General features: G+C 43.5%; 1 protein-coding gene across 1 annotated transcript in view; it reads left to right on the top strand.

The window, feature by feature from the left end:
- Window positions 1-10,296: 10,296 nt before the first annotated feature.
- The window catches only part of LOC136430409 (kin of IRRE-like protein 2), a 72,487-nt gene continuing 59,489 nt past the window's right edge, over window positions 10,297-23,294 (top strand). The window contains exon 1 of the mRNA XM_066420989.1: window positions 10,297-10,641. Within this exon, the coding sequence (XP_066277086.1) occupies window positions 10,587-10,641 (55 nt within the window). The 5' untranslated portion in view covers window positions 10,297-10,586. The remainder of the gene's footprint in view (window positions 10,642-23,294) is intronic.

A 23,294-nucleotide genomic window follows, 5' to 3' on the forward strand; every position in this document is an offset into this window, starting at 1 on the left:
TTTGCCATAGTCACTGTGTCTTCTGCAGCTTTTGTACCTCTGGTTAAGCTTCGGGGGGAAATCGTTACGTCTTGGCGTACGTCTTTTAGGAGCTGTTGTTATGAAAGAAGATTATACCAAAGGACACTGAACGACCACATCGGTGAACATTCTGGAACCGCTGATGTTTTTAGCGCCGGGAGGACATAGTAGGATTCCATTGGTGAGCTACAAAACGCACGCTACGTTATGATAATGATATCTCCTTAATCGTGTATGGCTGGTATTGGATTCTTTAATTCCTTTGTTATGGTCCCTGCGTCTTCTGGAAGACTTAAGATACACCTTCGTCTCTCTGCTATAGCTCCGGGGGAAACCATTGATGTCTAGGCGTGTGTCTAAGGAATTGTTGTTGTGAAGAAAGCTTGCACTCAAGGACGCTGCACTACCACATCCTTCATCCTCTGAAACCGTTGATGTTTTGAAACGCTTGAGGACATTGTAGGATCCCATTGGTGAAGTTCAAAACACATGGTGCATTTTAATGACCATAGTATCTGTCTGATCCATCTAAGAAATCATATGTGGATGGTAGTATCTGTCTGATCGATCTAAGAAATCATATGTGGATGGTATTGGATCCTTTAATTCTTTTGGCCTAGTCACTCTGTCTTCCTGAAGATTGAAGATGTCTCTTCGCCTCTCTTGTAAGGTTTCAGGGGAAATCCGTAATGCTCTGGTATGCGTCTAAGGAATTGTTGTTCTAAAGGAGGTTTGATCCGAAGGACACATCCTTCATCCTCTGAAACCGTTGAGATTTCTAAGCGCTGGAGGACATAGCAGAGTTGCTGAGGTGAGCTTCATAATTCATCTTAACGTCCGTGACATGTGCCTAGTAGTCTAATAGTATGAATTCGTACATTAATGGAAATGGATCCTTTAATTCTTTAGGAATAGTCACTGTGTCTGCTTGAAAATGTAAGATGTATCGTAATCCCTTCGGGAAAGGTTTTTTTTTTTGGGGGGGTGTCTTGGCGAGCGTGTTAGGAATTGTTGTTTTATAAGAGGCTTGCACCAGAAGACTCTGCACGACCGTATCATTGATTCTCTGGAACCGTTGAGGTTTTGAGGGCCTGGAGGACACAGTAGGATCCCATTGGTAAGCTTCAAAGTGCACGATACACAGATATCTGTCTAACATGCTAAGAAGTCATATATGGATGACATTCGATCCTTTATCTCCTTTGGCATAGTCTTTGTGTCTGCTTGAAGACGACAAATGTCCCTTCGTCTATCTTGTAAGGTTTCGGGGGAAATGTCATGGCGTTCGTCTGAGGAACTGTTGTTATGAAAGACGCTTACACCGGAGGCTACGTTACGGGCACATCGGTAAGCTTCTGGCACTTGTCAATTCCAAACCTTTTATGTCCAACTCCGGAAGTAATCCGTCATGAACTGACGTTGAATCCTTTAAGACGTTCGGAATAGTCAGTGTGTCTGGTGGACGATAGAAGATGTTGCCAATTGTGCACGGAAAGTTGGATTAGATTATTATATACAGGGTTTTGTGCGTTGATGTTCTGAAATTATTTCCTCACGTCACCTCACCTAGTCCCATCCTCATCTTGAGGGTCGGGGACCATGGTCGCTTTCAGCACAAGCTTTCTCCATCCTTCCCTTTACTTCGCCATCTGGGTACATTCTGCAAGTGACCGCCCTGTCCACTCCTTTATGTCATCTCCCCATCTCCTGCGTGGCCTCCCTCTGCTTCTGCTGCCACAGATCTTCCCTTGCAGGATTATTTCCTAAATGTGTAGGTTTAGATCATGTCCAAGGAACGTCTGTGCTCAATACAAATCTGAAGCACAGCCAGTAGGTACCCATCAGAGTAATGAGGCTGTTGTAGGCATCTCTTAGATCGCAGGATCCCCATCTTACGTCCCTTCCGAAAGACGAATGCAGCTCCAACCAGAATGCCCCTCCCTGGATTTGAACCGGGGTCTCCCAGTTACAAAATAACTAAAACCAAGAGCTCAACCGTGAGACTGCTACCAATTGAGCTACAGGGACATCCTGGGAAGCAGTATAATTAGATATCGGGGATATTGGAACAAGAATCGCTGGCTATCGGCCAAGACCACACACACGCTTTATGCTTACTACATGTTCAAAAACATGCCTTTTCTGCATTGTTTTAGATCATGTCCAAGGAACGTTCGTGCTCAGTATTCCACAACTGTAGGGAATCAGTGTGATTAATAGATTTGAGCGATATTGGAATGAGAATCTTTGGTCACAGCCCAAGGTCCTCTTCCACACACACAGGCGTTTCGAGGTTGTTCGAAGGGTAGCACAGATCGAACGTGGTATTTACAGAGCCAAATGACATTCGGCGACAGTGAATTACCAAAATGCCGCGTCAGTTCCGCCGGCATGGGCTATACGTCCTCGGCTATGGGTTATCCTCGTGTATGTGAATAATAGAGATCCCCGCCCCTGCTTATTGCAAAGTGATCCTCACATATGACATACTTTTGCAGGACCGCTTGGTAGCTCCCATTGCAGCTTTTGTGTATCACATATGAGATTCACAGATAAGACTGGGTTCGGTTATGCAGTGTGAAGCTGTGTAGCCTCCCCCGCAATCGTCTCTGTCTGAGGTCGACTTCTTGTGTTTGCAATGTAGCTGTTTCTTAAAAGCTATTGTGCTGACTGACTTATAATGGGTTAGCCTTCTTGAAATCAAATTAGTCGATCGCTAATACATATTCAAACAACACAATAAGATACGTCAGTTTCGAGACGATACATGCCTTTACATTTGTGCCAAATTTTAACTCGTTTTATTGAAAACCTCGTCCATCTCAATACTGTAGTAGCCAGAAGACAGTGCATAACTTACAACGACAGTCTGCTGTGAGGCCTGCTATGGAGACTAAAGGGTTGTCCCAAAGGCTTTTGCCTTCTTTTTATATCCCTCAGATCTGCTGAGTTAGAGTGACAGTTGATATCAGAATCCACAACAAGGGTCTTCAGGTCGGCACCTCCCCATGGACAGATATGACTTGGGGTAAGATATGGATGGTTTAGATATGACAGTTCGCTCGGTGTGATAAAGTCGGTTGTCGTTGTGTGTCAGCGGAGCTGGTGTGTGAAGTGTGGTTATACCGGTTGACTAATCCAGATTCTGTATCTGTGATCTGGCTGACAGTACTATCTATCTATCTATCTATCTATCTATCTATCTATCTATCTATCTATCTATCTATCTATCTATCTATCTATCTATCTATCTATCTATCTATCTATCTATCTATCTATCTATGTGCCTACAGTGAATGGTGAGAATGAGTTCCACTCTACGAGCATTCTACCGCAAGGTTCTCCATATCGACACTCCGCACGAAAGGAGTCTCAGGCCTAAGACAAAATGTTGTTTTTCAGGTTACGCATAAAAAATCTAGTGTCGGTAGGTAGTGATTCTCCATTCTTTTTTGTTTAAGATGTTGTACAGATATACATTTTACAAGCACAGGTATGTCTGTATGCCTGTATTTAGCCCGAAAAGGTATTAATGTGCAATAAAGGTTATTGTTCATTCTATAAACTATTACTAAACAAAGAATTACAAGAAGTACAAAGATTACCACTCATCTCTACATCAACTGTCAACAGAGTGTGAAGTACAAGAAATCTGCAAGAAAAAATGCAAGACTTGTTGGATTCTGTTTTGAATTTTCATCACTCAGATCTAAAATTGAGATCTAAAATGTTATGTACCTTGCTAGCGGTCGAACAAAAAAAGGGCTAGGTTTGGCAGGATTTTGATAGGGCCGGTTTAGTAACCGGCAACACAACATGTATTCCATTGGCTTCACCGCCTGCGGCTCACGCTAGGTCACTAAAGCCAGGAAACGCGAAGCATGAACAAGTTGGCGGGTAACGCTTTAAACCGCCGAGTTCGTGACACCCACCGCAATGTCACACATTTCATTCGCTTCCTCCTAATACGAACCGGCGGCAACAAGTTGCACACGCATGAGAAATCGTTCGTGCCCTGCATCCAATTTCGTCCATGATGTTCCTCCCTCTGGAATCCCAGGTTTGGCAGTAATACCATATGTTACATCTACACTCATGTACAATGCATTAGAACACGGTTTGAGGGGATTTTTCTGGGGGTGGGGGCAATTGCTGACGTCATGCATGTGTCCGTAAGGTCATGTGACCGTGTCCGTAAAGTCACGTGACCAATAAGACCTAAGCGATTGGTCATCCCAGCCTGATGAAGGCTTCAGCACGGACAAAATGAATTGAAATGAGGCTTATCTATTTTGCTGTAATGTAGTTCAGTGATTTACAGCAACAAATAAACAAACTGTGGAAGACAGTGACGTTCCTCATCTGTGCTAAACGTCAAATGTTTAAACATAGAAGAGTCAGACCTATGATTAGTATACATCTCCATGTTTACAGTGTTATTGCACATGACATATACTTACCTGGGCATTTCAAGGGTTGAAGTTTTAACATGGCGGACAATACTTACATCATGGTCACGTGAATGCAAACACTCCATAAACGTACCGTCTCTTCACAATGCCAGCATCCAATATGGCGGGAAAATGACGTCACAGCCACGTGTGTACAAAAATCCTATACACGTACGGTCTCATCACAATGCCATTATCCAAAGTAATCCAGAACCTACCGCAGCATGGATCCATTAATACTGATAAGCACCCTCGCGCCCCTCATGAAGATGAAGTGTTTTCCATTGGCGTTGCGCCAGCGTGTCTCATTCAAGACGCGCAGAGGACTTTGTGCAAACTCAAGTGTTCTTGACACCGTATCAGAGCGTTGCCTTGCAATAACACCGGGAACAATTGCCACATTACAGGATCACATACTTGTATATCATTGACATTCAGTGTCGTACTTAGTTGTAACGTAGTTTGCAGTACACGGCCGTCCGAAGGTCTCCAGTGTCACAGTAGAAGAACAGAGAGGGCAATGCGATCTGACAGGGCTTGAGGCTCGCGAGTTAGCGGTTGTCTACGGAAATCGATGCAGAAAGTGCAAAACATGATGGCGAGAATTATTCCTTCCTTGTCGAGAGAATAAGGGGAATTTTAGTATTCAACCACAGTGGTTGGCATTTGAGGAAAGAATTTCCGAAAAGTACGAATCATATCAAGGATTCATAAGAACCATAATGAGAATTATTCTTTCTTGTTGTTGAAATCTAGTATTCAACGACAGTGGTTGTCACCGGAGGCGTATCTTGGTTCCTGGGGCTTTTCCTGGAATCTGAAAGAATTTCCGGAAAGTGCAAATCGTATAAAGGTTCATAAGAAACATGATGAGAATTTGTTGTTGTTGTTGTGTAAGAGTAAGAACAGAATCTCAGTATTCAACGACAGTGGTTGGCACCTGGGGCCCCTCTTAATCTTTGATCCTGGAGCTTTTCTTGGAATCTGAAAGATTTTCCGAAAAATACGAATCGTATCAAGAATATTCATAAGAACCATAATGAGAATTATTCATTTTTGTTGTTGAGTTTTAGTATTCAACCACAGTGCTTGGCACTGGGGGCTTCTTTTGGTTGCTGGAGCTTTCCTTGGAATCTGAAAGATTTTCCGGAAAGTGCGAACCGTATCAAGGATTCATAAGAGAGCCTTGGGGTTCTTGAAGGAAGACTGCTGGGATCATTTCTAGATACTTCCCTGCCACGGAGGAGAGACAAGGGGAATCTTAATGCGCCACCACATCCGTTGGTGCCAGCGATTTTTCTTTAAGTTAGTTCCTGGCATCTAAAAGCTTTCCCGGAGACGAAAGTGCTTTGCCAAGTTGGATATAAGACGTGAGAGCGGGTCAAGGTCTGAGAGGATGATGAGCATCATTTTTTCCTTGTCAGGTAAAGACTGAGGAAGACCGATAATCTTAATGCAGCCCGGGTGGTGCTTGGGTTTTTCCTTGGTTCCCGCTGACGAAAGTGGAAGTTGACTAAAAGTCTGAGAATAGAGGATGATGAGTATTGATTCTTCATGGGCAGGTAAAGACTGATGAAGACCGAGAATCTTAATGCAGCCCGGGTGGTGGAGTTTGGAGATCTTCTCTGTTCCCGCGGACAAAAGTGCAAGTTGAATAAAGGTCTGAGAACGAAGGATGATGAGCATCAATTCTTTCTTGTCAGATAAAAAATGAAGAAGACCGAGAATCTTAATACAGCCCGGTTGGTGCCTATACAAATGTATTTGTCCTTGGTTCCCGCTGACGAAAGTGCAAGTTGAATAAACGTCTGAGAGCGAATGATGATGAGTATCAATTCTTCCTTGTCAGGTAAGACTGAGGAAAACCGAGAATCCTAATGCAGCGCGTGGGGTGCTTGGAGTTTTTCTCCCGCTGACGAAAGTGCAAGTTGAATAAAGGACTTATGAGAGGGTCAGGGCCCAAGAACGAAAGATGGTGAGCATCAGTCATTCCTTGTCGAGTAAAGAGAGAGACAGGGAATCTTAATGTCTTGCCGCATCCCGAGTAGTAATGTGAGCTTTCCATGGTAACCGTGGCTTTTCCGAGACTATGAGGGATTTCCCAGGAAATAAGTCGCCAGTTGAATAAAAGAAGGCTAAGGTCCGAGAACAAAGAATGATGAGCATAAATTATTCCTTGTAAAAGTAAAAAGGAAGACGGATACTCTGTATCTGTATCGTCGGTATAACCGCTCTTCGCGATCGGCGTAACACACCAGCTTCGCAGGCACGCAGCGTGACATCAGCTAGTTATATTACACTGAACGATCGCGACCTGTCAAATTAAATTTTACACATCTAGCTGCAAGAGTTCTTTAACGCTTCCCATCGAATATGCACCTGATGTGATTGGTGGTAAATGTGAATACCTGAACACATCTTATCAAACAAATCTTAATGCCTTAGCGCAGCCCGGGTGGTTATGCGAGCTTCCCACGGCTTTTCCGGGAATGTAAGAGGATTTTCGAGGAAAAGAAAGTTGAATTCGTGTCAAGGATTCATGAGAACATCAGAACCCCGGAGTGGAGGGGCGGGCGATTATTGTCCTTCTTACATCACCCTGTTAAAGCCGAGGCCTATGGTACCGTGGTTAAAGCTCATGGCACCTCCCCCCTCTCTAACATGACAACGATAACTGTAACATTAGATACTGACGCATAGTACGATTGTATGAGTCCCCTGGTTTATGTTTAACTCTGACGTGATTCCGCTGGTTTCGTTGGCCCAAGATTATGTTTATGTGTAAAGAAAAACGATTCTATCTTCTCCCAAAACATATCACACAAGACGAAAAAACTGCTCGGAATTCATATGTGAATGTGTTTAAAATCATGTTTTTGTGAACTTTAAGAAATACCATCTGAATGGTAAAACACATTTGAATAATTTCGTAATATAGTAGTGTCGATTTTCTAGTGCTATCAGCAGTACCTGCATTAAACTGAAATGTCTCAAGCAAACTAGTAGTTAGCCAGACAATGACATTCACAGCGACAACACAGAGCTTTCCCCAAGGTCAAATAATTATGCGAGATAATCTTTTTGAATTGAAAAGCCACATGCAATGTTTTTATAATTAGCTAAAGTATCTTTCCCATCGTGAAACTAAGCCATGGCGCATAAATCACAGAAGCTGTGTAATGAAGTTGTTTGTTTGAAAATCCCTGACACCGTTTTTTCATCTATTGAGATTTACCACACTTGTGAGAGGATTGACGCAACAGGTGACTGTCACCTTGTCAAGATGTCAACCCGTAGACCAAGCTGTAAGGTTGATCCACTCACACCGGGAATGAAAGACCCCTATTATTGTCGATAAGTGTGGTGGGTTCTTTAACGTTCTTGAGGTGGCTCTCCTCAAACACTGGACCGTCATCATCACTTCCCATCAGAGACAACGTCCCTAACCAAAACTAGGTACTCATTTTCACATGAGTCGAGTGGGGAAATAGGTATAAAGTACCTTTCCTAAAGGCACAATAGTGAGTCCTGCCTGGGATTCAAACCCAGAACCTTCAGATTCTAAGCGAACAACCCTCCCTCACCGCAATATCAGCTTGCCACTATTAATAGATATATTGTAAGCAAGATATAGGACACCGTCAAGAACAGAACATTGAATGTGGAGCGCGATCGAACTCATTACGCCCGGACCCGCGTGATACGCATCGGAATAGAAATAAAGCCCGTATATTCTACAGCCTTCAAAGCAACAGAAGGCGAGATGCCAGGTACATTGACAAGGCAATGGCATGAAAACAACGTAAAATGTGTGTCTCGGTCGAAAAGAGAAAGAAAATCGGTCAGTTTCACTCCCAGTCTCCCGCGCTGCAATCTCGCTGATACCTACATTGGCTTCATTATTGGAATATCACGCAAAATGTAAAAGTATGACTGAAAAGACAACAAAACACACAAAGCGTAAAAAAGATTAAGCTTTCTATCTATGAAAGCCGTTAAGCGCTGTGTCAAATTCCCCGGTTGCAGTGCGGTCGCAGCGAAGTCGCCGAGTTGGTTAAATTGGGGTATAAGCGATTACGTGTTGTAACAAGTACGGAGCGTCAACTGAGTTGCCTTTCATGGTAGATCTTAACGTACTTTGCAGAAGCAAAATGATGAATAGGTCACTCCTGATTACCCAGAAATGTCAGTCTTTTGGTGAGCACAGGAAGAACCCATAACCGTAGCACGCGCTTAACTACAAAAGAACATACGCAGAACGCCGCGGTAATGCTCATAAGCCGTAAATATCATAAGCCGCTCGGTGGAGAAAATTCCCCCCGTTAGTTCTACTTGGCATCACACCGTGAGTCTCCGCAATGTTATCTGATCGTTACTTCCCGAAATGTTCCGTCTAGCGTGGTTACGAATTTGTCACGGTACATTCCAATAACGGCTGAACTATAGCTAGTTCTGTATAGATAAGTACACACGCGCGCGTCAGGATTTCGCGCACTGTGAAGAAGATACACCAAGAACGGAAACACTTCCAAGCGTGAATGGGAGTTGTTAACTCAGATAGGTTTTCTCTGCCACTGACTAATCCTATAGATGAATGTAACGACTGCTGTGGGCGTGTATAATTGATAACTGCGCCTCATCCCTTCAATAGAGGATCCCCCACCGTAAAAGTCACATCGGCAAGTGATTACACCTGCCGGTTCGGTAAGTAGTCCCGGGAAACATCGATTCATGGTCATGGAAGAACTAACGATGTAACGAGTGATTCCTTCCTATTTTGTGTGTGTCTGTTTGTGTCTGTTTGTGTTCCCAGATGTTTTTAATCAGCGTAAGTTATGAACATCCAGATGGGTTGTCATGATATCTAGTATGTTGGTAAGTCTTTTGAATACGAATGTCAATGTCGATTTTGGCCCATGCAATGGCGGCTCTCCTTAGTACTGCAGCAGAACTTTTAAATTTTGTATCTATTGTCCTGAACACGTGCCATGGTTTTGATTTTTGCTGGCACATAGCTTTTAGTTAAAAAAATCAAATCCAAGGTGGTGTAGGTTTTGGGGTCTGCAGTGAGAAACCCAGAGGAATGAATTCCCTCGAATTAGCTCCAGTAGTGATTTTGCAGTCATTTCGAAACTGACTTAACTTTCCTAAACAGAAGCCTTTCAATAAACACTTCCCCAGTATAATATGACCCTGTTTTAAACTTTCTATTCCATCCTGGACTGCTCTGCTCGAATGGTGTATTATTATGTGTTACTGTACCTTTATTTGGCTTTTAATTGTCAAGACGTGATGTTAGCTGTTTGCTAGAGAGCATCAGCTCTGTTCCCTGTACTTTTCTTGTTGATCAATAGAAATAAGTCGTTGGCCCCATTTTTTGTTATGGAGAGTGAGACCCTAACTTCCGCCTCTCCTCCAGCGGTGATTCCGGCGTCGCCAAGCCGAAGCCGTCGCGCCCGCGGGAGCGCGAACGTGAAAAGTCACGGTCGGCCTCCCGGTAATCTTCGGTCCACATCTGCAGGCTCTGCCGTACAATCTGCCCCTGGCATGTCCTATCAATTGTTTCCACCCGGATCCAGACGTGTGTGGCGTTCTGATTAGAGTATACATACGCTCCTCATATAGCTCCGCAGCCAGCTCGTAAACATACCACTCTCACCTCATTTCCAAGGCTGAAAGCACTCTGCCTGTCGGCAATTTCTCAACAAAAGTACGTGTGTATGTATGTAAGCAAATGTATGTTGCCGCCAGGGAGGGAGAAGAAGGGCGTTAATGCACGCGCGCGGCGCGGTCACGTGTCGTCACCAGGGAGCCGCGCAGCAGCCAGAACGGGGAGATCCCGCCAGTCAGAATCCACCGGCAGCTCAGCAAGCTCCGGCTCCGAAACTGCCAGATCTATAATTCAATTTTCTCGGCATGATGGCTCTGATTAGATCGGGATGAGGGATAACTTTGGAGGGATCACTGGTACGATTCTGCCCGCAAAAACCTGGGTTTCTCGTTACAGACCGGACGCCTGTTGGAGATCGGCCCACGCTCCTGAAGTCTGCCTGCCCAGCACCCAGCAGTGAAACGTCATCGGAGTAAGTCGGCGGCCGCCGCGGGAGGCTCGAGATGTGGGCGCCGCGGGTTTTCGTCGTGGTCCTGGCGCTGTTCCCCGTGCAGAAAGGTACGTTTTAGCATTATTGATCTTCTTAAAAACCATTTTTTTTCATTCTCTACGATATCAAAAGAATGGTGGTTACAGTTAGACGAATGGTTGGTACTGTCTCCAATACTGAAGGGCTTCCATATTAATACTGTTGTAGACTGTTAGCCATGGCTTTGACACTGTTTCTTACACTGTAGTGGACGCCGTTTCATTTTTGTTATCACAATTTTGTGAATGCCCGCGTTTTCCTTGTTCACAATGTGAAAAAGAATGGCTGTTATCGTCTACACCGTCTACACGTACCCAATGGTACACTACTCTAAGGGTTACATATATCCTCTGTGCAGCCATTATTTGGGGCTGTTTCTGACGCTGAAAAAGAGGGGTTATCATTCTTTTTATCTGCGAGAACCCACGTTTTCCTCGTCTACGATGTAAAAAGAATGGTTGTTATCGTCTAAACCGTCTCCACTACTGTTAGTGTTACATGTATTCTCTGTGCAGCCAATGTTTGGCGCTGAGAGGAGGGGTATCGTTCTTTTCATCACAATTATGTGAGAACCCACGTTTTCGTCGTCTACGATGTAAAATTAACGGATATATTAATATACATTATCAACGGATAATAACGGCTGTTACCTTCTAAACTGATGAAAAAAATGGTTGTCCTGTCCAAGGTGCTGAACTGTATGTAGTTGTGTTCTGTCCTTGGTACTGATATGCAAACTGTTCTGCCATCGCCGCACGTTTCCTCGCTGGTCGTAAAACGCCTTGTTGGTCTCTCGCTGATCCAATGATGACAGTCTGAGTAGTTTAGCACCGACTCCTGCCGTGAATCGATCCCATTGCCGCTCTGTGTACGTGACAATTAGAGGGGAAGTCTAAAATCCCCGCTCTCGGTTCATTATGGCATACGTCTCAATCAACACCTGTAAGCGCGGGAAAGGAACGGTCACCGCGTACAGTACATGTATTTAAGTTCGCTTCGGTTTTCTTTCGCGCTAAGGGGAAAATGGAGTGTTCGCGGTGGTTTTAAGTTCCCGGCAGCGCTATAGTCACATACTGCTACAGTATCGGACAGAAATATTCGCGGTGGTTTTTAGTTCGCGGTGAAACCGTCGCTGCGAAAACCGCGAATATAAAACCACCGGGAACATTTCTGCATTTACAGTATCCATTCCTGGGCGGTAACGACGGTTACAAAATCCATTATTGCAACCGAGTATACCTTCCTTAGGCTACATCTGGTTCATACTTTGCCACTTATTTGCACAATATCCGCCGGTAATGTAATTTCTTGGCTCGCTTCTCTCGTAATATTACATGTTCATAAATATTCTCCCCAACTTTCCATGGGGAAATAAACGGTGGCATAAAACAATACAGACAGCCCATATTCCGACCTTCTGGGGGAGATTTCCAACCCTTAGTGTCACCAAGTGCCCCAGATCTTTTATGTATCAAACACCGTATATCCTCATGCATCAGCCGGCGTATGGATCGTTTAACTCACGTTGTTCCCCGGCTTTATCATTTGATACCGAAGGGTAGAGGACATCCATAAAATTTGATTGAATCGCGGATCGAGGTCGTTTCTGGAGAGCGGTTGTTGTGAGAGCCATACCCATTGCATGAGGGGCTCTTTACGTATACGTCCGCGCCCACTCGGATTTGAAAGGCTGGCTGGATTAGCTATAGGGTAAAATAAAACGGAATTGCACACTTTGCGCGGTCTTAATAGCTTGGGTTCGTAACGTCGGTACTGTCTAAGGTCCCATGTTGTCTAACTCAAAAGCACTGAGTATGATCTAAAATGACGCCTGTGTTGCACAATAGTGTCTTTATTGGACATTGAAGGACGTGAATTCTCGCAGTGGAAATATTAAAGGTTTATGGGACAAGGATACATAGTCATTATCAAACTCTGTACTGCATACATATAGTCCATTGCGGCTGTGTATGAATATCCCTCCGTTACGGGACCCCCGAAGCATGTCAAACCTAGTCTGTACTCCTTAAATCACTTTAAAGACTACATCTTTGTTGTGAAAACGCGAAGCGGCGTCAGCAGAGGTTTTTAGTTCCTGCTAGCAGCGGCAAGTCGCCTCGCTTGGGCATTCGTTCCTTTATTGGTTGACATGAAATCTGCTGGCTGAACTATCAAGAGATCAGCGGAATGCAGCTTCATAACATCGTCTCGCCTCTAGGTCAAAAGGAACTGTTGAATATATCGCAGCTTTTAGTTGTCAAGGGACGACCTGTACAGCGGCATTAAGATCTCACGGTAGATGCGTCGCTTGGACGCAAATTTCAGACTCACAAAGGACGACTTTATTCGATGGATTTATTGAACTGGTAGGTAGGTGCTTAAAAGCATAATAATGAGGGCACGGGTGGCGCTCGCAGCTTAGGGACTTATTTATAGATTTAAAACTTAAAACAGTTGCCGGAGGTGACTTAGGTTATGCTTTATTTATCTACTGACAAATCCGAATATGTGCCGCCTAGCATGAATGCTGAGGGCACCTGTGGGATACACTTGGGGGCAAGTTCTGAAGTTCTTAATAAGAAAGTACCGCAGGCCGCCAAAGCCTCGAGGTGGCTCTATTACTCGTGAAAAGAATGGTAAAAATCTTTCGAAGGCATCAAAACCATTGCTTTGTTAACATGAAAAAGGTGTAAGGGAATTACCATTGGGCAAGACATAATGTTCTTAGTTCTAAGAAGGAAATTAACGTAGGTTCCAAATGGTTACTTTGTAGTGCGCGTAGAAAATGATGAAAACCTGCGATAAGCACCAAAGGCTTAGCATTAGTAGTGTTGGTTAAAAGTGCATTTGAAGGAAACATTACAGGAACGCATGCAAGAAGCCCAATGTTCTCACGTCTTATGAGGAAAGTACCCTGAGTCGCTCGTGCCTGAGGGTTACACGTGGAGAGAATTGTAAAATGAACCTTAAGGTTCTTAAGGTCGGAGATGGATTTATTAGAGTTGGAAATGTCCCTTCAAGGCGTATTTCAAAGGAATCTAAGACAACCGCTAGGCCAAAGCTTAATGTTCAGAGCTCTTAGACGAAAAGCACCCCAGGTCACCAAAGCCTAAGGAATACTTCAGAGCGCGTGGGGAGAATGGGGAAGAGGTTTAGGAAACGCCAAGAACTTGAGTTTTTTTAACGTAAGAACAGTTGCTGTTGATTGAAATTGTATTTTAGTTGTGGAGAGACGATCTCTACACAGGCATGAAGATCTTCCAGGCAGATGCCATGAGCACCTGCAAAGTCTTTAAAAACGTACGTAAGCGATAAACCCAAGACTCTTTTAGAGTTACAAATTATGTTTAATCAAAAGGAAGGAATTTCAAAGACACACAGTCTCTACGACAGTTGAAATCTTTTGCACGTACGTTAGTTCAAGAACCCAGAATAAGACATTGACTCCGACGACGACCTTTCATCACGAGTTACTGTGCGTCTTGAATTTATCCTTGAGATTTCCCTCGGCGCTTTATTCAAGGCCTTCGTGGTCACTTAGACTTTCGAAGACACTATTTGTTGCTGCGCCTCATCCACCTTGGCCGCGCCGGTTCAACGAGGTAAGGAATCCCCCAGGAGGTTAAGAGGGGAATTTCAAACGTTTTCCGTCTGAGAGACGGACTCTATCCCGTGGAAAGGAACTCCGTGATTAGAGTGACACGGGGCGACTTTGCCGAAGGCACAGACATCCGGGCACCGCCGTAATCCTGCTACATCTAGTTATCTGGCAAGACGGCTGATTTCTGCGGTGTTGCGGCAACTGAACCGCAGATCCTTTGATCTTGTTAACATGTTGCCGCGCATCTGCGTCATCCGAGAATAAGGCACGGATAAAGCCGAGTAAGCAGGCTGAAAGGGGATGGGAGCAGCGACAGTTTTCCTCTAACCAAGGCGGAAATGAGATTGTTTCGGAGCTGTAACCGCAAACTGTGGGGTCATTATGTACTGTGAGTTGACTTGAAAGACTGATGTAAAGGTCAAGGTTGTGGTAAGAAGGGTTGCTGCATTACTATTATTGAGAAAAACTACTTTAAACCTCTTTTAGGAGCTTTTGACAAACTGTTATCTACTCAGACATTAATATGCAAACTCCACTTGCTTTTTTATAAAGAAAAGTATAAGTATACTGCTTTCTGTAATCGGCTTATGTATGGCAACTGAACCATAAACCATTTCATCCTGCAACATGTCGGCGCGTATTTGCATCACGAGTGAGTCAGCCATAGACGGGGCTATACAAGGAAGTTGAGCAGGAGAAGGAGCTGCGGGATTTGCCTCCAAGCTCGCGGGAAATGAGATTGTTTTGGAGCAGTAGAGTTCTGCAAGCTGCGGTGAGATTTTGTACTGCGGATTGACTCTGAGGTGAAATGTATTTATTTTTTTATTTATTTATGGCTAGCAGTAGCAGACAAAGGGTTGCTTTACTGATATCATTGGTCAAAACGAAATACAATTACTTGGGGTCTTTTGTTGGTGAACTTTTGAGAATATTTAGGACAAGGTACGTGTCTGTTTGTATTGCATACCTGGTAAACCGTGTCAAAGCGTAACACCCCAGGTTTGTACTAAACAGTACAAACTGCATGTACTCCAATCATTTTCAGGTGAAAATTCCGCGTGACTGTAGGAGAAAAAAATTATTTCTATTTTGGTTTTATTTGAGAAAGTGATTAAGAATGACTTTGGGGAGCTTATAATATCGTAACAACTGGTCACGAGATGCCTTTGAGCAAACTCGACGGAGTGAGTGAGTGAGTGAGTGAGTGAGTGAGTGAGTGAGTGAGTGAGTGAGAATATCTTAGGCAAGACATGTTTTATTTCTAAGATATTGTTTCCACAGCGTTCCATATCAGTTTAGAAGGATTTTGAAAACGCTTAGTTGTTATGCAGGTTCAGTCCATCCACACCAGCTTCTACATATTAGTATGTTAGTCCGTGCCAAATCACCCTGTCATGACCGATCGGCCTTTACCGTCCACAAGGCAGTACTTGTAAGGAAAAGCATTATAAAAAGTGACTCATTCCTCCGAGGTTACCCGCTGTAGACGTCCTCACTCCATCACCGCGTCTGGGAACGTCCTTGTGCGTTCCTCTGTCGCCAGGGATGCGGACAAGTCTGTCTGCGCCGCCGGACACCGATCTATCAGCGCGGACTGCCTGATGAGGTGATATGCTGCAGACCGAAGCACAGTCTTTTCATCCCTGGTTGCTTAGCAAATATTATGACGCGCTTTAAGTTCTCTTCCACCTCTGATGAGATGATCTGCAGACCGAAGCATCTTCCATCTCTGGTTGCCTAGCAAATACGATGACGCGCTTCATGTTTTCTTCCACCTCTGAGGAGGTTTTCTACAGACGGACACATCTTCCATCTCCCTCTGGTTGCTAAGCAAATATGACGTCGCCCGTTTCGTTCCTTGTTCACTCTTAGATGAGGTGCCTCAAGAAAGGTTGCAGTTGCCATGGTTTGCGCCTATTCATCCTTTGGTATTTATTTGTTCTACTTTGTACTGATGAAGTGACATGCAGACCGAAGCATCTTTCATACCTGGTTGCTTAGCACATGTGATGCCACGCTTTACGTTCTCTTCCGCCTCTGATGAGGTGATCTACAGAAAACAAAGCACCATCTATCTCATCTCTTTTGCTTTATAATTCATGTTCTCCTTCGCCTCTGATGAGATGATCTGTAGACCGAAACACCTTCCATCTCCCTCTGGTTGCTTAGCAATTATGACGTCACGAGTTACGTTCCCTCTTAGATGAGGTCTCTCAAACAAGGTTGCATATGCCAAGGTTTGGCATATATATCCTTTGGTATTTATGTACTGATGAGGTAATCTGAAGATTGTAGTACCTTCCATATCTCTCTGGTTGCTTAGCAAATATGACGTCACGAGTTACGTTCCATTCCCCTCGGATTAGATTGCGTAAAGGGTTTTAGTTGCACTCTACGTAAAGATATCTTTTTCTCGATCTATCAGCGAGGACTGCCTGATAGGTGATCTGTAGACCGAAGTCCCCTCCAACTCTTTGGTTGCTAAGCAATTCCGACGTCACTCGTTACGTTCCCTCTATAATCTACGTCCTCAAGCAAGGACACTGGTGTACGTGTATGTGAGACTTTTGGTGCGGCGCGGGAATACTGATGCCAAGATTTCGTTGTATTCATTCTTTGACATTTTTTAGTCTTCTTTGTACTGATGATTAAGGACTCATCCTTTACAAACTTCTACTTAATTGATTTTCCATTTGATGTTGTTTATCATAGGTTAGCTAGTACCTTGATTGTTATAATAAATTGTATAGCTTTAACGATTGTTTCTCGTTTCACATTATTTGATTTTCTTTGCTTAAGTATGTCTGTTACAATCAACAAAAAATTGTTATGATTATAACGTACATTCTCACTTCAGGGAAAGAACCACGAAAACCTTTAAGACTTTTTGATCTCTCAGGCATGTTCTTTTTTTAAGGCTGTTGCTAAATTATGTTATCTTAATTTGCAAATGAACAATACACAAAACTGGACCATTGTCACTTGAGCTCACGATATGTGATGCTCAACAAAATATCGATGTATGCGTGCTGAACGTCTTTCCTAGCTTTGCAGCTAACGGAAAAGAGCGAGGAGACATCCATCGATCTGCCGGCGACGTCTCTTCTTCTTCTCTGCAGGTGACATTAGGATGATTTATGGGTTCGAAGCGCGCTGAAAAGATAGACCTCTGGCCTCTCGCCACGGGGACCTCACGGATTCCGATTTTTAGCAATGATATGGACGCTGTGAAGACTGACCTTACCGAAAATCGACTTTCGCTCGCGCTAACCTCCAGCCATTTCGGTCACCTGTAGGGGATAGACCTTTGCAAGGGTAAGTGAAGATGCCAAATGCAGCGACTGATCCCGCAATCCGCCATCGCTATACGATACATAGCCTTTGTAACATCGTCGACAACCTAGGCCAAAGGCGACTGTATGGGGTCAGTTTGTAAGCTAAGAATGCAAAGGGAAATGAAATGGTATGGATGTTTTCGGAATACGGTATGGATGTTGTTGGGAGTCGTGGTGTAAAGATAAGGCGAGATGTCGGGATCGGTTTTGGAACCCTTCCATGTTTCTTGATGGAATAATTTCAAAGCGAATTTGATATGGCTTCGGGCGTGCAAAGGAGGGTCGATCTATCTGAGGTTAGAGACTGTAAAACAGGCATTGCAGAAACTCAGTTCAACTGGATGGGAGTTATCTGGACAAGGTTTTGCTGGCTGCATCTCTTCCTTCCAGTTGTACCCTTGGCCCCACTGTAAAGCAGTGATCCACTGAATGGACAATCGCAATTCTGGCAAAATATTATAGAAATGAAAATAACAACGAAGTGAAAAGACTTGATACTACTCCTGCAATACTTTTGATGGTTCAAGAATTAGAGTCTTTTAAAACTAACATCACTGCAATCTCTTTAACGTCCTGGAACTTATATGAACAAGGATGCCGTTACGGCGTTTTGTCATGAAACATTAAATGGAGGTTATTTCAGCAACATTTCTCCCTACTACTTCTAGCCTGAATCGTTGAAAACTTCTCAATATCCATTTCCGACCAAATATTCACTCTGACGCTTCTAACCACTTCCAGAAATGAGAGACTTGCGACCAGACATTGTCAATGTTCTGCCCACCATTACGATACGTGCCACACGACCTTATCTACCCGTATGGCCCGCTATCTGGCCCGTTGATATGGCCCCTATAATGGGCAATGTGCGGAACCGGGACACCACTAATGTCCCCATTCCATTAGGGTGGCGACCTTGCTGCAACCGAGCTATTTGACGAAGCGCTCAACAAACTTCATACACAAGAAACAAATGTTTTTATGATTTGTGTGTTTTGTTGTATTTTTTCACTCATACTTTAACATTTGGTATGACATTTCAATTATGAAGTCACTGGCTTCTTAAATATAATTGAGGTCGCAGAGAGGTCGCAGCGCAATCGTCGTCTACTATGGGCGCCCAAGAAACGTGCCCCGGGATCTTAACTGCCCATATGGCCCGCCATCTCGCGTCGATATGGGCCTTGTAATGGTCCATGTCCGGGCCCGGGACACCGCTAATGGCTTTACTCTGCATATAATGTCCGACAACTGGAAGCGAATCCAAACTAGTGGAAAGTCTGTAGCATGCCCTCCGGTCAGCTCCGGTCAAATTGGTCATTTCGGGTGGCGCAATAACGCCTTCCTCCGCCCTAATCCCGGATGTGCTTGGTGATTGCCTAAGTCAGAGTTTGCTTTGAAGTTGATGGCGCCATAATTCACTCTCTGAGTCACGCTCTCGTCCTGGGCTTGTATGTGATTGTGATCCTTTAAATTACACCTCGCTTGCGCAGTAAATCTACATAGTTTGAAGGTTAAGGCCTTCACTAACAAGGTGTGAACAGAAAGGTTCTATTTCAGACAATACAATAATTCACTCTTGCTAAGGCTCGTGTCCTGGGGCGTATGTGATTGTAAAACTTTAAATTACACCTCGCTTGCGCGGTAAATTTACATAGTTTGAAGGTTAAGGCCTTCACGAAGAAGATGTGTACAGAAAAGTTCTATTTTAGACAATACAATAATTCACTCTGACTTAGGCTCGTGTCCTGGGGTGTATGTGATTGTAAAACTTTAAATTACACTCGACATCTGCGATATATTTTCACACTTTAAAGGTTAAGGCCTCTACTAACAAGATGTCAGCAGGTTCTAGTCCTGAAAATACCGTAATTGACTCTTGGTAAGCGAGGATGTCACAGGGTGAAGATTGATACTTGCCAAGGGTTTGGTTCGGACCGTAACTTTGTAGATTGCATGTTGAATTTGTGATTCATATTTTGAGTTTTGTCTTTTCGGAGCGTTTTGACATTGCCACTGTGAAAGATACATATCCATATTGCGTGGGGTACAGGGGTTTCCTTAGACTACAGACGCAGAACTTGATATGCAAATATGTGCATCTTTGCATTGTCCTGCTTCGAAGCCGTTTTTGCAAAAACGTTGTGGGCAAAACATTCACGTACTGTATGGGGTAGAGATCTTTTTGTAGCTAAAGCAGAAATGTATGCTATCAGCGTATCTATTTTGCTGTCAGGGTGCTTTTGCGGACAGTCACGCTGTTTTCAGATCGTGCTGAGGTGGTACTTAAGGCGCGGACAGAATGTGAATTAAGGTGTGGGTGTGTAAAGGTGCGAGTTATAGTGATAACATCTATCGATTTCTTACCACGGCAGTGTCATCTTCCACAAACGGATCCAAGACCGGTGGTGTAAGGAGGGAGCATTATTTATGCATTCGCAGCAAGGAAAAGCTTGCGTAACAATGGTATGGGGGCACAGTTATAGTGATAACGTCTATAGATTTCTCAGCACCGTACTTAACATTGTTTATGAATCCGCAGCAAGGAAAAGGTTAAGTAACAAGGGGGCACACAAATAGTGATAGATTTCTCTATGGATTTGGTGCCAGTGTAAGTAGCATTATTTATGCATCTTTTTCGCGAACTCGAAAGTAACGAAAAAGTAAAGTAACAATGGGGCACAGTTATAGTGATAACGGCTATAGATTTCTCACACCGTACTTAACATCGTTTAGGAACAAAAGTATGGATTCGGGCCTGGTAGTGTAAATAGTATTATCTATGAATCGGCAGCAAGGAAAAGGTTACGTAACATCGGGGTACAGTTATAGTGATAACGTCTATAGATTTCTCTATAGATTTAATCATTTCATTGCTAGTGTAAGTAGCATTATTTATGTATCGCATCGCGACCTCAAAAGCAACGATAAAGTTACGTAACAATGGGGTACGGTTATAGTGATAACGGCTATAGATTTCTCAGCGAGGTACTTAACATTTGTTTAGGAACAAAAGGATGATTTCGGGACTGGTTGTGTAAGTAGCACTCTTTGTGTATTTTATTATGTATCGCATCAGGACCTCGAAAGCAATGGAAAAGACAATCAACAATGGGGTACAGTCATAGTGATAGATTTCTCAGCACCGTACTTAACATTGTTTAGGAACAAAAGGATGATTTTGGGACTGGTTGTGTAAGTAGCATTATTCATACATCGTTCTCGCGACCTCGAAAGCAAGAAAAAACGTTACGTAACAACGGGGTACAGGCACAGTGATAACGTTTATAGATTTCTCAGCAACGTAGTTGTAATCATTCAGGAACTAAAAGACGAATTCAGAAATGGGCATGTCAATGATTTATCTATCGCAGTGGGACCTCGACAACTGGGGAAAAGTTACGTAACAATGGGGCCCAGTCCTAGTGATAACGTCTATAGATTTCTCACAACCGCATTTGACATCATTTAGGAACAAAAGGATGGACATTGTTTGGTGGTGCTAGGACTAGCATTATTTATGCACCGCAGTTTGGACTTGGAACTAGACAACAAGCATATGTAGACGAGGTACATAGAAATGGGGCATAACAATTGTGATAACATTTCAAATCAAAGATTTCCCACAAGTGATAACCAACTTTAGCATCTAACACAGATCAAATGATGGAATCAGGACTTGTAGCGTAGGGAGAAAAATGTATGTATAGAAGGAACTAGGAAGCTTGGCAACAATCATTTGTAGCCAACATACATAACAATGGGGCGCAACCACTGTGATAGCATCTGTGGATTTCTCAAGGCTAACATGTTACCACAAATGATTTGTAGTCCAAGGAGCAAAATGTATGTATCGTAGCATCATGGACTCGACATCTAGGCAAGATGGAGGCATGTTAGCGACATAACAATGAGGCACAGCCACTGTGATAGCATCTGCCGATTTCTCAACACCATGGTTAAAGTCGACCACAGACGAAAGGACGGATTCAGACCTGGTAGTGCTAGGTGCAAATTTATGTACTGCAGTGGTAACTAGGCAACAATCATGGGTGTCCAAGTCACATAACAATGTGGCACAACCATCGTGATAAGATCTACAGATTTCTCACATGCCACTTTAAATTCGTCCACAGACGAATGGATCCAGGAATGGTAATGTTCAGAGCCAAATTTAAATCTATTTGTCAATGCGGGAACTCGAAGGCTAGGCACATAATCATGGGCAGCCAACGTACATAACAGTGGGGAGCAACCGATGTGATAGCATCTATAGATTTCTCTCAACCAACGTTAACATCTACCACAAAGGAAAGGACGGACTTAAACCTGCTATTGTAAAGAGCAAAATTTATGTATTGGAGCGCGATGTCGGAAGGTAGGCAACAATCATGGGGAGCCAACAATGCGGCACCACCACTGTGATAGCATCTGTGTATTTCTCATGGCCGTTAACATCTACCACAAATGAAAATAGGGATTTTTAGTCCAATGAGCAAAATGTATGTATCGCAGTATCTTGCATTCGACACCTAGGCAAGATGGAGGCACGTAAGCTACATAACAATGAGGCACGGCCACTGCGATAGTATCTGCCGATTTCTCAACACCATGGTTAAAGTCAACCACAATGGAAATCGAAAGGACGGATTCAGACCTGGCAGTGCTAGGAGCAAAATTTATGTATTCCAACGGGAACTCTAGATGGTGGGTGTCCTGCTCACATAACAATGTGGCACAACCACTGTGATAACATCTACAGGTTTCTCACATACGACGTTAAAATCGCATACAGAAGAATGGATACAGGAATGGCAGTGTTCAGAGCAAAAATTTATGTGTCAATGTGGGAGGGAACTCGGAAGCTAGGACACATCGTGGATAGCCAAGTCACATAACAATGGGCATAACCACTGTGATAGCATTTCTAAACCGTTAATATCTGCCACAAATGAAAGGACGGACTTAAACCTGGCAGTATCAGGAGAAAAATTTACGTATTGCAGAGGGAACTCGGAAGCTAAGCAACATTCATTGGTAGTCAACGTACACAACAATGGAGCACAACCGCTGTGATAGCATCTATGGATTTCTCTCAACCAACGTTAACATCTACCACAAATGAAAGGAGGGATTCAGAACTGGTAGCTTAGTTTATGCATTGCAGTGGGAAGTCGGAAGCTAGGTACCAATCATAGCCATACATGTAGGTAGCGAAGTAACATAAGAATAGGCCACAACCATTGTTACAGCATCTACAGGTTAATCACATACGACTGCAAAATCATCCGCAGACGAGTGGATCCAGGAATGGTAGTGTTAAGAGCAAAATTTATGTGTCAATGCGGAAACTCGGAAGCTAGGACACAATTGTAGGTAGCGAAAGTACGTAACAATGGGACACAACCGCTGTGATAGCATCTGTGGATTTATTATAATTACTTATTTGAAAGGAGCGATGTAGAACAAGAAGCAAAATGTATGTATCGTAGCAGGAGCTTGGATGGTAGGCAGCGATCACAGGTAGCAAACCTAAGGTACATAACAATGCGCACAGCCATATAATACCATTAGATCTATAGTTTTCTCACAACAGACGTGTATGTCTACCACAAACAAAGGGACGGATTAAAGACCGGTAAAATAAGAAAAATATTTCATGTGAACACAATGAGTACCTAGATATCAGAAGTTGTCTTTAAAATCTGGTAATAAATACTAGATGTAATCTTTTGAACCAAAACAA

This window comes from Branchiostoma lanceolatum, chromosome 1, assembly GCF_035083965.1.
Source record: "Branchiostoma lanceolatum isolate klBraLanc5 chromosome 1, klBraLanc5.hap2, whole genome shotgun sequence".
NCBI lineage: Eukaryota > Metazoa > Chordata > Leptocardii > Amphioxiformes > Branchiostomatidae > Branchiostoma > Branchiostoma lanceolatum.